The sequence below is a fragment of the Pterocles gutturalis genome, unplaced genomic scaffold, assembly GCF_000699245.1.
Source record: "Pterocles gutturalis isolate BGI_N339 unplaced genomic scaffold, ASM69924v1 scaffold42952, whole genome shotgun sequence".
NCBI lineage: Eukaryota > Metazoa > Chordata > Aves > Pterocliformes > Pteroclidae > Pterocles > Pterocles gutturalis.
Genome location: NW_010109272.1, coordinates 7259 through 21818, shown reverse-complemented (window position 1 = coordinate 21818; position 14560 = coordinate 7259). Strand labels below are relative to the sequence as shown.

The 14560-nt window shown below is 36.7% G+C and overlaps 1 protein-coding gene across 1 annotated transcript; it reads left to right on the top strand.

Annotated features, from left to right (window-relative positions):
* Positions 1–404: 404 nt before the first annotated feature.
* On the top strand, positions 405–13957 carry LOC104461361 (guanine nucleotide-binding protein G(q) subunit alpha-like; the record flags this gene model as incomplete). The annotated part of the gene is made up of 3 exons (XM_010072919.1): positions 405–559; positions 12629–12757; positions 13828–13957. Coding segments are annotated over 3 exons (414 nt in total), but the record flags the coding sequence as incomplete, so codon positions are not given.
* Between the last annotated feature and the right edge of the window lie 603 nt (positions 13958–14560).

Sequence of the window (14560 nt, the reverse complement as noted above, 5' to 3'; positions counted from 1 at the left end):
AAATACAGATTTTGGTATTTGGGGTTTTACTGTCTTTTCTATCTTTATGTTGTCCAAGAGTCCCAGGTTCAGTTGCTAATGAGTGATTCAGTTGATAATTCTAGCAGTGTCTTTTAGCATGAAAAGTAAATAATACGCTGATCCATCTTGAGTACTACATACTTTCTGTTAAAAACTGAAGTTTTTTTCTGTTTTTCCTCATTTTTGGAACCCCCTATAACGGTTGTCTCCTTTTTGCGTCTTTACGGCCTTTTTCATGGTACTTCATTTTTCAGTATACATATATGTGTTGCTGATATGGCCAATATGAAAGATTATTCCTGTAAATCATGTTCACTGTATATGAGCTATCAGCAAACATAGAAAATGATGTAGGTTTTTTTGTTTTGTTTGTTTTGAATTAGGCTCATGCACAGTTAGTTCGAGAAGTCGATGTAGAGAAGGTGTCAACTTTTGAGAACCCATATGTAGATGCAATAAGAAGCTTATGGAATGACCCTGGGATTCAAGAGTGTTACGATAGACGACGGGAGTATCAGTTATCAGATTCAACTAAATAGTAAGTACATGGTGGCTGTAAACAACTATGTATCATTTTCTGTTTCTAACAAAGTAATTTTTACTTTTTAGCTTCTTATACTATGTCTGTGTACATGTTTGCATATGCAGCACAAACATACTTGAATATATGCTTACTAAATTTAATTCAGAGGATGCTTTAAGGAGTTGAGTACATCTAGTTTTGGATTACATCTGTGTTTGTTTCACAGAATGACAGTCTGTGATCATTTGAAGTCATAAAGTAAGATACTAACAAGGGAGTGTTAATTACCGATGTTTTTGTTTTATTTTGTTATACCTGTTCAAGCCCTTACTCTCCTTGGACTTAGACTCACAAATGCAAGCTGGACAAAAATACTTCCATGTAGTATGACAGTAGTGACAGAAGTGCAATCAAGGTAGACCTCCATACAATTCATAAAAATTATAATGCTCCAGAACTCTTATTTTCTGAGGTTTTTCCTTTTTCCCTCACGGATTGCTTTTGCAGTTCTTCTGGTGAGGTAAATAGTACTAAGCAAAGGTTCTTGTGTTTTATTGAACTGTTTTTCTTTTTTGGAAACAAAGCCTGAACTTTAAAGAACATGGCTGCCAGGAAAACAACTGGAAAAGCACTTAAAAAGTTAAACCCCGCTTGTTATTGGATCAACAGTAATAAAAATGTATGTGACTAAACTATGCCTGAAATGTTATGCCTTTAGTTCCTTGAGGCAGGAATCTGATAAAATAGCACTGTGAAATTTAACATTGGAATCTGGGGACTGCCTGAAGATTGACTCCATGACATTTGGTTACTATTGAATAATGTGGCATATAGCTAAGATAAAATTTCTCGTCTGTTGTTAAAGAAATGGGTGATGGTAAGGGGTGATGACGTTTTGATGTTGACCAATGTTAAAAAATACAAGATAGTTATTAAAGCTGTGGCAAAAACCTCTGTGGCCTCCACATGAATTCTTTTTATTAGCTGTGAAAATTATTGTGATAATATCATGTAAATTATAGTGATTATATTATTCCAGTCTCCATTTGTCAGGTGTGCAGGAGTGGAAGCCTCTTACTGAGGAAAGCACAGAAGAACAACAAAAAGGCACCATGAAGCTCCCATTAAGCTAATTTGAACAGGGCTGTAGACATGAGAGGTCTGGGGTGACATTTATCTGCACAGTAGTCCGAGGCTTCTTATCTAGCACAACACTTTGTAATTTAGTTAAGACAAACTTACTAGTGTTGTGCTGATGCAATTTAGGCCACTGTAGAGCTACAGATGCATGTCTTAAGGGCTCCTCAGATTTTGTCTGACACTATTACCACACCATCTTCTTCTGCTGTATTTGCCCCATCCAACTAGGAGTGGGTTCCTGTTGTCCTATGCAGTTTGCTGTCCTGTGGAGCTGGTTACCTTCCCAACCTGCCACTTTTATAATTTGTGTGTGCATATTTTGGCACAGAGTGGTGCAAAGCACAGTGGTGTGTTTGTATTCTCGCTGTCCGCAAAGATACCATCCTGTATTTCGGTTTACAGTGATAAGAAAACAAATAGAATATTGCATAAAGTGAGAAACTTCAGAGTGCATAAGCGGTGGAAAGAAAATTTCAGAGACAAGTTACCATCTTGTATATACTTCTGTATTTTTTCCCTACTGTAATAAGCAGCAAGTGTATGTAGAAGGTGAGGCACACCTTGTCTTATACTTTGTATTTCTTGTATTTGTAGGTCCACAACAGGTGTGATACTGTTTTTTAAAGTTGAAATAAATGTATGTATTTTGTGTGCGTGCCTTAGAGGATAAAAAGAGAATTACTTACTCTCCAAAGTAGGAAATAATCATCTGATGCTACTTCAGATCAGGTTGTGCTGAATACCATAGTTTTGACCTAGTTCTAATAAAATTGTCACCGTAGTTGATCTTTCGAGCAGTATTAAAAATATCAGGGAATAATTTGTTAAGTAACTATAGAAGCAAATTGCTAGTAACTTGCCTTGCAAAATGTAAATTTACTAGTTAATTCGTTAATTTCCAAGCTCAGCATGTTTAGCAATTTGAGTTTTTGCCGATTTGGTGACTTAACTCTATTTTAGGTCATACTATGGATTTCTGCTAATTAGATTTGTGAATCAATGTGTATGAGTCTTTAGAAGAGTCTTGTATATTTGTGCTTGCAAGAGTCTTTTCAGATACCTAAGTCCAGTAAGAGCAATTAGCAGAAAACAAGCATTGTTTCAAAAATACAGTGTGTATGTTTAGCTATAAAACACCCAGAGGGAATTTGCTACCTTTCCTGTTACAAAGTAGGAAAACAAAATGCTTAAAACTTACTACTGGGATTCACAGGGTAGTAAGACAGAAATATGCACTCAGTGCCCATTGTCATGATGATTCTTAGTAGTTTCTTCCAGCTTGATGTATAAACCGAAATTGTTTGTTGTCCACAAAATCTCTTGTAAGCATATGTGTCAAGTGTGTGTCAATACGTAACACATGTTCTTCATTCATCCCTTGCATGAGCCTCTCATTTTCTTGGTAGTTTTCCTGTGTTTTTATAGTAGTAGTATTTTCAGTCTGTTCCCTGTATTGCTTTTTTTTTTAACCTGTCAATGTTATTACACATAGTCTTCCTAAATATTTTCCTCTTTATTTTCTATTTCTTTTATTGTTTCTCAGTTCTCTTTCTGGTTTCTAATATATCCTATTTGTTTCTATACTTTCACTTTCTGTCAGCTTTTGATGTGCTTTGTCATTGTTAACTACACTGTTGATGTTTTTATACCCACTGCTAGTACCCTGGAAGAATAAATTAGATGTGTGTTTACCAGAAGAGGTGAGGGTAGGGTCTAAGATAGAAAATTTTCTGCATCATGTAAGTTGATTTGAACCTCTTGGAGGCTCAGCAAATACGGTCTGTTCTCTTCCCTTGCCATTGGATGCTCCAAAGGTTGGATGTTCATGTTGTTTTTAAAAGCAATTTCCAGACTTCTCTATGGTAAAGTCAAGAGCACATCAGTAAATAGAGATTATCCACTTCCCATATACATTACAGGGTGACTTAGCCACTTACCACTAAACCACTTCCCTTTAAGATACTGTTCACAGTGTGCACCACATGATGGATTGCCTTAAGTAATTTACTTATCTCTGTCAGATGAGATCATTCAATATGTACTGTGTAGGGTGTCAAGATCTTAATGCAAATGTAAATGGGTTACCAGTCAGAAATCTGATTATATTATGGCTTTTCAAAGCCTGAAGAAAGGAGAAGCAACAGTCTTAACAGTTATCGGTAAGAGAGACAGTTGTTGTAAGTAACATTTCACATTTATGTAACAACTTGAAGAATTTTTGTTGCGACTAGAACTTGTGGAGATCTATCATAATTTTTCCCCAATATGACACTAAGGGCTTTTCCCTTCATGAAGAAAAGGTAGTAGGTGTTCAGAACTATAACGTGTTCCAGAGCCTTACTGGAAAACATCATCTTTCTCTGGTCCCATGAGATGAAAGTATTATGTCACATGTACCTCCAACCAAGGACTTGCTACACGAGCACTGAGGATATCTATTTAGTTTCCCTTCCAGGGCTGTGTTTTGTAACACTTCAGATAGTTAAATATAATTTTCCCTCAACTTCCTACCCCACTGTGGTAGCTATACTTTTTGTGAAGCCATTGCATGAATTGTAGTGCTTTGGCCATTTAGTAGTTTTTGTATGACAGTATTCCATTTGAGTTTGAAGTATGTTGTAACTTCAGATGAACAATTAACTCCTTCATACCTGTCCTTTAAAAGAACATTTTGCTTCCATGCTCCACTTCTGAAACATTTCAGTGCAATTACTGTGTGGTAAATAGGAATGTGCTTAGGGACACACAAGGGGAAAGATGAGTGTATGAATCTAGGTTTTTACTACAGCAGTTTACTCCATTTGCTGGTATTGCCTCTAGCAATCAGAACATTCATCCTTTTATTTCACAAAGCTGTAGGGAACTCTTAGAGTATCATGGGTCTGTGTGAGCCTTTCAGGAGTTATACTGTTCTAAATTGAGATCTGCTATGCGGCTGACACTGATATATACCAAACTATGAGCAACTGTCTGTGATATCTGTGTAACAGTAATTTGTTGGGGGGTGACAAAAATATATATACTCATAATTTGTAAGATACATAAGGACATAGTTATTTAATAAACATTTTAATACTGTTCATTGATTCTTTCTTCCCTGCACTTGTAAAATTGTACTTGAAGGTTCTAAAGCTGTATTTGGGGACAATTTATGTTGCAGAATGGTAGATTTTGCTTTTGTGTATTCACAGTTTACACAGTCTTACTTGTGAAAGGTTTGCAGTAAGATAAGAACATCAAATAAAAATGAATGTCTGAAGATTAAGATCAAGTACTACCAGCAGAACCATGCTAACCTTATCTTATGCCTTAGATACAGTCCTTAAATATAAAAGGAAGGTTTGAAGAAAGATGGGACTTGAAGTCTGCTGCGTACCAAAGCACTGCATTCTATAGAAAAACTGAAGATTGTGCAGCAGAACTAGGGAAATTCAGAAATCGAAATGGGGTTATATGAAGCGGTATACAGCCTGTATTTCTTCTAGGATTTTTTTTTTCATGCAGAACTGAACATGGTTTTAGTATCTGTATAATTTTTTAAACCTCATTTCCTATTAAGAAAAGTTTGCACAAGCATTTTTTCATTTAATGACTTGGTTTATTTTAGCCTTTGCTAAGCTTGGCTTTTAGCCATGTAGGAAATCAAGGGAGACGGCTAGGTAGGATTTTGGTGGGATAATGGTGAAAAGAACACAATGCAGACTTCTTCCTACCTTACTGCAAAGGTCTTATGTTTACTCTGTTTACTTTAGATTAAGATTAGATAGTTCTGGAAACTGGTAATCGTGCCTCAACTTTTCACTAATGATGTAGAGGCTCAGAAATGCAAACCTCTACAGAAATTCTGAAAATGTGGCCAATACTCACACTCAGCTTTGTTCACGGTTCATGTTTGTACACTGAAAATTTATTCAATTTACTGTGCTGCAGCATGTTAGCAAAGAGGACTACTGTGTCAGTTACTCTGGCAGCTCTGTGAGGTAGGAAGAATCCTGCTACAGCAACTTCAACATTCTGCATATGTGGAGTTGAAAGACAAGCAAATAGTGTACGTTTTTAAAAATGCAGAAAAAGGCTTTTCCCTTTCAAAGCTTGTTTTCCAGCTCATGGTCAAAATTAGTGCTAGTTTGGAGTAGTCTCATCAGCTAGTTCAGAGTTTTGCAAAACAAACAAAAAACCTTCAGCCCCAAAAAAAGCCATCCCAAACCCCAACAGCAGTATGGAGGGCAGTCCCACCCAATTCCAGAATAACCAGGCTCCAAAGCAAAGACAGCGATATATATAAAATCGAATTAAATAGTTTAGTTAATTAGCCTTAGTCATAGACTTTGGTTTGGGTTTTATTTTCACTTCCATCACCACTGTGTGTGTATGAGAGAGAGCATTTAGCAGAGGATCATACCTATGAACTACCTTAATTACTTCTAGGAAAATACTCGGGTTTTGCATTAAATGTAAGAGCTTTAGGGTTGAAAAGATGTAAACGTTTATGGTTTCTGTTACACCTGGAAAAAGTCAGCCATGCCACATCTGTCTTATATGTGGTTGAACACAGTGAAAGTATTTGCATATTAAATGTTGCTGGTAAGCCGTACTTCTATAGCTGTGGTTATGCTGTAATCACACAACAAACTTTCTGTTAAACAACAAACTTTGTATTTTTTTTCCCTGTACTGTCATTCTCCCCATATAGATTGAGAAACCATCATGTTGTTTGCTGGCTGGCTGGCAACAAGACATCTTTACTGGTTTTAGACAGACCCTATTATCAGTGTCAATAATTACCTCTACCTCAACATGTTTGGTTTTGTTTTAGAGATTTCTCTGGGAACGTTTCTCGTGTGGTGCCAGGCAGATCCCTTCTCCTCAGCAGAGCGTGTCAGAGGCACTCTGCTCCCCGGGGACTTCTCCTGTGCTCACAAGGTCTCGCAGGCAAGCTCCTTCTAAGCTTAGGGTTTATTAGTGCACTGGTGAATATTAATTCATCATGCTGTATCAGTTTCGTCTGCTGAGTTTGGGAAGAGTTGTTAGGCAGTACTGCTGAACAGAGCAATCTCATTTTTAACCTGGGAAAGAGAAACGAGTGTTACAGACGGATGAAAGCTGTAGCTTTTGTACATTTGCCTATGCCTTAATGGCTTCTCTTGTTTAAGAAGAGGCTATACACTAGGCTATACACTAAACTTACTGTAAAGTTATAGAAATTTGCCTTAAGAAATGATTCCTGAGAAAATGCTACTTTATCACCTGATTACTTGCAACAAAAATCTAACCTCAAGTAATGTTCGTGGCTGGAGGAGGGTGTTTGAGGTGCCCACTTCATCTTTCTTCATCTTGACCTCATTCAGTAAAAATAAATTCAAATAAATTTTGAAGGTCTGTCTTTGTTAGGTGATGTAGCTCTGGGAAACGAATTAAGACTGTATGTTGAGCTACCTGATCATGGTGATGGGGGTTATATTTAACATCTTGAAGAAGCTTATTGGTTAAAACAACTCTGGTCTGTTTATTAAGGTTAAGAGCCTCACCTCTTTGCCTGATTTCTGTATGGAAAGGCACATAGGGAAGTGCAGAGCCAGTCAGTCTACTTCCATGATCCTGCTCTGGCTGTTTATTTTAAAATGCAGACAAACAGTACCTTTGGATGTGGTCTCTGTCAAGGGCATCTTTAGCACGTCCATAGCAGGGCAGTTGCCCCGAAGCTGGAACCTTGTCATAGGTGATACAAAGTACATTAAAAATAAGTACTTCTCTCTCAGTGCTGCCTGGGAAACAAAAGGCTCCCTCTGCTTCTGGTCAGTGCGCAGATCACAAGCGTGCTGTGAGACAGTGGCAGTTTCTCCTGACATCAAGGGAGGGCCACTGCCAGCAGCTCATTGCACACACATCGCCTGGGCAATGTTCCTTCTGACTGTCACTATAGCAACCCCCTGGAAAATTGCCTCAGCAGCCACTAAAATTCATTTTTACAAAACTAATCACAGGTATAATTAATTTTTTATACTTGGTCTGTACTATAAATTTACTCAGACCTATGTGGTTTGGCTTTTTTTTTTTTTTAAGTAATTTTGTACAATTTTCTCTTTTTTTGTTCCTTTATATAATGCCTAGCTTAACAGGTGCTGTTAGGCTGAGAAGCCATATAGCTACAGTGTGTCTCATCAAAGCAAGACATTTCTTAGCAGGAGGTAAAAATAAACTCAGAGTGCCATATAGTTGAGACATAAATGGCTTGCACAGTTGCTGCTACCCATAGAACTGAATTCTACGTGGTAATGCTGGTGGCTACCCGCTTTTGGACTAAAACTCAGGACAGCTGCCAGGCTATTTCCAATGTCCCTATTGTTATTATGATTTTAAATTTTGAAGTTAATAAACTGAGGAAACATCTGGCTTGAGCAATTGTTGGCAACAGTCTTTTTGTGGAAGTTCATGTTTATGACAACTCTTGTGGTTTGTTTGCAGGAGTGTGTGTGTAGCCTTTCCTAGTAGACGCTGGAGAGTTAGTTGCATTGCAAAGACTGATTGCAGTATTTGTACGTACATTTTGAGTTAGGCACTTACCCTAAAATACCCTGTGCATATCTCTTATGTGCTTATTTTTTTTGTGTGCGCACAGGATTTGTTTGCCCAGGTGAGCGATATATTTGTCAGTACTTTGTTTAGGGCTGCATTAGATGAGTACTTCAAAGCCATTGTGAATCATTTTTTTAATAAGCCAATATAAAAAAAAGTCAATAAAAATCATCATTTTCTTTCACTCTTAACTGATCTGAATTCACAGACATTTCACATAGTTCTGGGTTCATAAGTCATTTTCTGGTTGCAGATAAGCCAGTGGAGGAAGTAACTCCACCCTGCTTTCCTGCTGGATCTTATGGGCTTCCCACACCCCAGGCTGCATCAGTCACATAAACTAGCTTAATTTGAACAATTTCGCTAGTGTTTCTTCACCATTTCAGATAGTTTTGAGAGAAATGTGTTACCAAGCCGTTGCACAAGCAAAAGAACTGGCAGCTGGGGACAAACAGAGGTGCAGCTAGAGTGGGGCTTGAGCCAGCACAGTTGAAGGTGGAAAAGAACTGGCGTTAGCTAGCATGTTTTGATGTTTTTATTTGAAGTTGCTCCTTGCTAAGTTAATTTAAATATAAATAAATTGTTAGTTTAATAAGCTGTAGGATGCTTAAAGCCTATGCATGTAGTACGGCATTCATGTGATGACCAGAGTATTTCTTTAAATCCCAGCTTTTATGTGGGAAGAAAAAGTTAAATTTCCAACCCTTTGGTATGAGGAAGATTTGAAAATTTAAGTCTTTCTTGTGGCAGTTAATTAAACTATAATAAACCAAATAAATTAATTTTTCGGTGTTAGGGGAACAGCAACAATAAGTAATATGTGAAAATTGTGTGTGCTGGTAGTAGGTCTTTAAATATTAATGGTATTACAGTTGTCTTTTCTTTTTATGTGAATGGTCACGTGTATTAATTCATGTATTCCCTCTCAGCCTTTTCAAATAGTGAGTCAACCCAACAAATCAGTTACTTGAAAAATCAGACTCTCACCCAACCCCTTTTGATGCTATGCAAAAATCTATTCTTGTGCTTTGAGAAGAGAAAATGTCTTGGGTTTTAGTCTATAATAGTGCTATGGACATAGCAGTATAGTGTTATGCAATTAATACAGAAGTCGTGATAATGTGTTGAGCATAAGTGTGTCAATTTGTTCCCACTGGTAATTTAGCAAGATAGCACTTGACTGGAGACAATTCTTTTCTGCAATACATCAAAAATCTTTGGATGTGATAAGAAGCACTGGGTACAATGGAAAAGAAAGACCCTGATGTCACTCCCAATGATGTTCTTACCTAAAGATAATATTTTTTTTAATTAGTTGTGCTACTTTTTTGGAGGCTACATGAATTTTAAGAGAGACTTAAGGAGTTTTTAATGTTTTTTAGAGCATCGTGAAGGGAACTTTCTGTTGCTGCTGCAGACAAAGCTTTCCGAATGATTTTCAGAAAAGTTTAATCGCCTTGAATCTCATAGCAGAATGTGAAGTTACACATCCTCATATGGTAACGAGAAGTGTAACTGATCTACAGAACTGTTAAAAGTCTGTAGCAGAACTTATCTGCTCCTTTGCTTCAGAGCAACAATGCACAAACTTCAGTAAAATCTGATTTCCAGCACAAGTAGTCCTTCATCAGGAATGTCTCTGTTAGAAAAACACCCCAACAAGTCAAAATTTAAAAGGAAAATTTCTTTTGCTACATAAACAGAATTTAACTGACTGTTTGCTGTACACTCACAGCATGAGAGTAGCAATTATAAAAGATTTAAAAGTAAGGTTGTGCAACAAAGAAATGGAACATTTTAATTTAAATAAATGCATACAATAATATGCTTCTTTATTAAGTTTTAGGTTAGAAGGAAAAGTGGCTGAATGTCTTTATTTGAAAACAAAAAATGCAGGATGTATTCTAAATTCTCATTATGATTTGTCAATATCACAGCTATTTTATTTTTAAAGGATTTTCGTGCATGCTATCAGATCTTTTTTCTCTGAGGTACTCTTGCTTCTTTGATTCTGGGATTGAATGTGTAATTTCGGACACTTCTTAGAGAGCCCAACATCCTTTGATCTGCTAAGTGAAGAGATCTAGGGTAAGAAATAGGACTCAATAAGGATGCATAAGGACTTTTCTGTGGACTGTACAGGCTCTGTAAGGTGCTGTGGGTGAAATGAGTGACAAGGTTGCTGTTTAGTAATTGAATCGGCAGAATTTGAGCAGAATCGAATGAGAATGAGGAAAAGATAAGTATTTTTTTAAGGATAAAATAGTGCTTCTAGAACTTAATTGCATCAGTGATCTGTGTTAGGATAAAAAAAAAATACTCATCAATGGTTAATGGTTTCCAGTGACACACATGATATAACTGTTTAACATAACTGTTTAATAATGGTGTGAATTAAAGCGTATCCTAGTAACATGTCCACTGTGGTGATGGTGCAGAGGTGCAGTAACCAGGCTCATCTTGGAGACCACAGCTGAAGCTTGCCGCAGAAATGCAACAAGACATGTGTAAATGGGCCACCTACTAATTTACTCAGTTAAAATTCTCATGCTCTCATTAATACCACTGACCTGCAATGCTTCTTTGTACCCTTCCAAAATACAGTCACAAAACAAAACCAAAACCATTTTTTGAGGGATGGGGAGGGAAAAAGAAGCTAGTTCAGGGTATCTGTCCGTTTATTATTGTGGTGCTTATGGATTTTGTTCACTTGCACTTTTTTTTTTTTTTTCACAAACAAATTGATGATTTGCTTGTTCATTCTGCTTTTTGTGTAAAATACGTAGGGGCAGATGAAGTGCTCAGACTCTCAAGCCTTTTTCTTATTGGCAGAAACTAATCAGTGTTCTCAGAAAAGTCTTTTCAGAGTAGTAGCTTCTGAATGATCTGAGATGTGGTTCAATACATCTTTTTAACTATGTGTAACTTTCTCACATTGAGTGTTTACTATTGGATTAATCTTCATGAATGAAATCATCCAGAAGGAGATTTGATAATGGTTTTGGGTCCCTCCCAGACCTAACAAATTAATTCTTCTGTATTTTTGCTGTAAGGTAGAAGTCAAACTGCCTTGTTTCTGTTATTTTTTAGGATAACTTGCTTTCACAATTTCATTAAGAAATCATTCAAGAGTATCTAGAAGAGGTCTAACTGTTTCTTGTGTGGGTTTATTTTAAAAGAGCACCTTCACTAATAACTACAGGGAAAAGAACATGTTCGGAGATTAATAACTTGATCATAATTTGATAAATTACAAGACCATTGCTCTCCTCCCCTAGAATGAATGAGGGCATTTGTAGGTTAATTTATCTTCTCAGTGACTAACTCTACTTCTTGTGTTGGGAAGTAACCAAATGCCCAAGATACTAATTTCCTGCAGCAGTGTTTCTCCCAGACATGTACCATGGAGAGAGTCCAAGCTTCCTGGTGTACTGGTTTCATGAGGTGTCCAGCTGCTGGACCCAAACAGGCTATCACACACATCGCCACACTTCTTCTTTGAAGCATCTCTTCTATGAGAGTTAATTAAAACCTCCAGTACACTGGTGCTTTATGGTTGAAACCCACCATTAAGCAGTAGCAGAAGAGTTTTATGTTGTAGTTAGTGAACCTTTTCAAGCAATTTTATAGCAATTTTGTTTATTCGCTGACCAACTGTGGTCTGTTTCATGTGGTGCAGGAGTGTTAACTTAATCAAAGTTTCAGTGTAAATGCAGGACTTTCAGGTGCCAGAGATCCCACTAAATAATCAGTGCTGTGTTCTGATAACAAGATCCAGAGTTTTTTTAATTTATAAGTGGGTAGGGTTTTCCCTTTTTTTAAAATTATTTTTATTTATTCAAACAGTACCATTTATCCTCCTATCATTTTATAAGTGATAATGATCTATTCTATAACAGTTCACTGCTCCTTGGGAGATTCGTGTTTCTCCAACCATTTATCTGTGTTGACACTGCAGAATGAATATCAAGAAATATGTTGTATATTCAAACAAAACTGTGCAATTTTGTGTTTCTCACACATTTTATAATATTATTTGTCTCTAAATTGCCTGGAATTATGGTAATTGAAAACTTAGAATCTTTGGTGAATTTCTGTGTGAAAGCCAAGCAAACTTGTATGGAAAAAAAACCAGAATAATTATGCTGCCCTTCTGTAGAATTTGCTTGAAACAAAAAGTGTACAGGAAGAGAGGATGGAGCACATTTTTATACTTCATCCTCTCTTTTATGCCGATAATGCTCTTTTTTCTGTTGTATTTCTTCCTGACCCACAGCCCATTTCCATTCCCAAGTCTTCCTTTCTCTTTTCCTCAGTGGGATGATGGTGTCATTGTCTTGCATTCCTGTTGTTTCTCCCTGTCTATAGCTATCTTAACGACTTGGACCGCATAGCAGATTCCACCTATCTGCCAACTCAGCAAGATGTGCTCAGGGTTCGAGTCCCAACAACAGGAATCATTGAATATCCATTCGACTTACAAAGCGTCATTTTCAGGTAGAATGAAAGTTCTAACACCCACTTGCTTTGTTTCTAATGTTTCCTTTTAGATTAGTAATGCCATTTATAGTATACTGGCTAAAAGCATAAAAAGGAATTATTCTAGGTTTTTAAAATTTGAGCTTGGTCATTATATTTTCATGTGATTGTCCACACTTAATAAGGTGCTGATGTGAAAGATATGAAAAGGATGAAAGACAATTAGGTTTGTGTTTTTCTGAATGTAGTTATTACTGATAGAAAACATGTAATTCATCTTTCAGTAATATATCCCAAAGTTTCACTGTGAATAATAATCTGAAAATACAGTTGTGTCCTCATAATTCATGTAAATTGTGGAATACAAAGTTAGCACTCGTGTAGTTTATTTTTAGAGAGAAATTACTCTCCTTTAGAGAGAAATCACCATACATGAATGCAAATACAGTTGTTTAAAAAAATAACTATGCAATTGCAATTACAAGTTAAACACTTGTATTTAGTTCCACTGAGACACAGGATGAAGTGGGAATACACTGCAAGCAAATTGGAGTATTAATTTTGGCTATTAAAAATTTTAGTAGATACATATTTGTCCTCTTAGAATGGGCAACGTCCTGGATTAAGCTGAGACAGAGTTAACTTTCTTCATAATAGCTAGCAAGAGGCTGTGTAAACCCATCACAGGCAGCTTTAACTAGTTGGGAATTTTGACTCTGGTGATTTGGGGGGGAAAAAGGCAGACCACCAAGTCTGTTCTTTTTACATCTGTATCTGCTGAGTACAGAGGGCATACATTGCCCTATCATGGCTTGTGAGACTTTTATATCTCAGAAACGTGAGGGGTTTGAGACCCACAATAATTTAAATACCAAAAATACATCAGCCTTAAAAGCAAATAACTACTTACAACAGATTAACTGTCTAGTTACAACAGAGGCCATTAAATATTAATGGTAAAAATCATTAAGAAAAAAACCCCACAAACTGTGTTTTGAAATAAATTATTGAATTTTGTCATTGTGTGGGTGCTTGTGTGTTTGTCTGTTAAGGAGTTCATGGAGTTGATGTGGATGTTAATTTTGCAGAATGGTGGATGTAGGAGGCCAACGATCAGAGAGAAGAAAATGGATACATTGCTTTGAAAACGTCACATCTATCATGTTCCTAGTAGCTCTTAGTGAATATGATCAAGTGCTTGTGGAGTCAGACAATGAGGTAAGCAAGCATTAGCAAAAAACACTGGCTTTAAAGAAAAAAATAACTTCCATTGTCCAGTCCCAGGTGTTTTCCAGATTTGTCTACCAGCAGTCATACACAACTGCACCTAAGGGAGTGAGAAGCACTACGGGGATCAAGAGGGAAGGAGGTGATCAGTCTTCAAATATGGCAGAGCTGATCCGGTCCATGGAGGATTCAAAGAAACCGATCTATTTTGTGTTGAAGGGGAATAAAGTTGAGTACACAGAAATGTTCTTAGTGTAGGTATTTGTGCAGTTAGTGTTATGTAGCAGAGCCACAAAAATAGATGGTGGAAATTAAGACAAAATTTACAGATTCTTTGCTAGAACAGATCCTAAAGTAGTAAACTTCATTTCTTTGACTTAAAGCATAGGATGTACATTGTGTTTTTATTTCAAAAAGTAAGAGAAGTACGAAAGTGGATGAGCTGAGGGGGCAAAGCACACTAGTATGCAGTATTTTGAATGCAGTTTTACAGACTAGGGAGATTATTTAATATTTAGATTTTTTTTTTTTTTGTCTTTCTTGAGGACTATTTTTTCATCAAACTTTTATGAGTTACTCACTGGCACTGTCCCG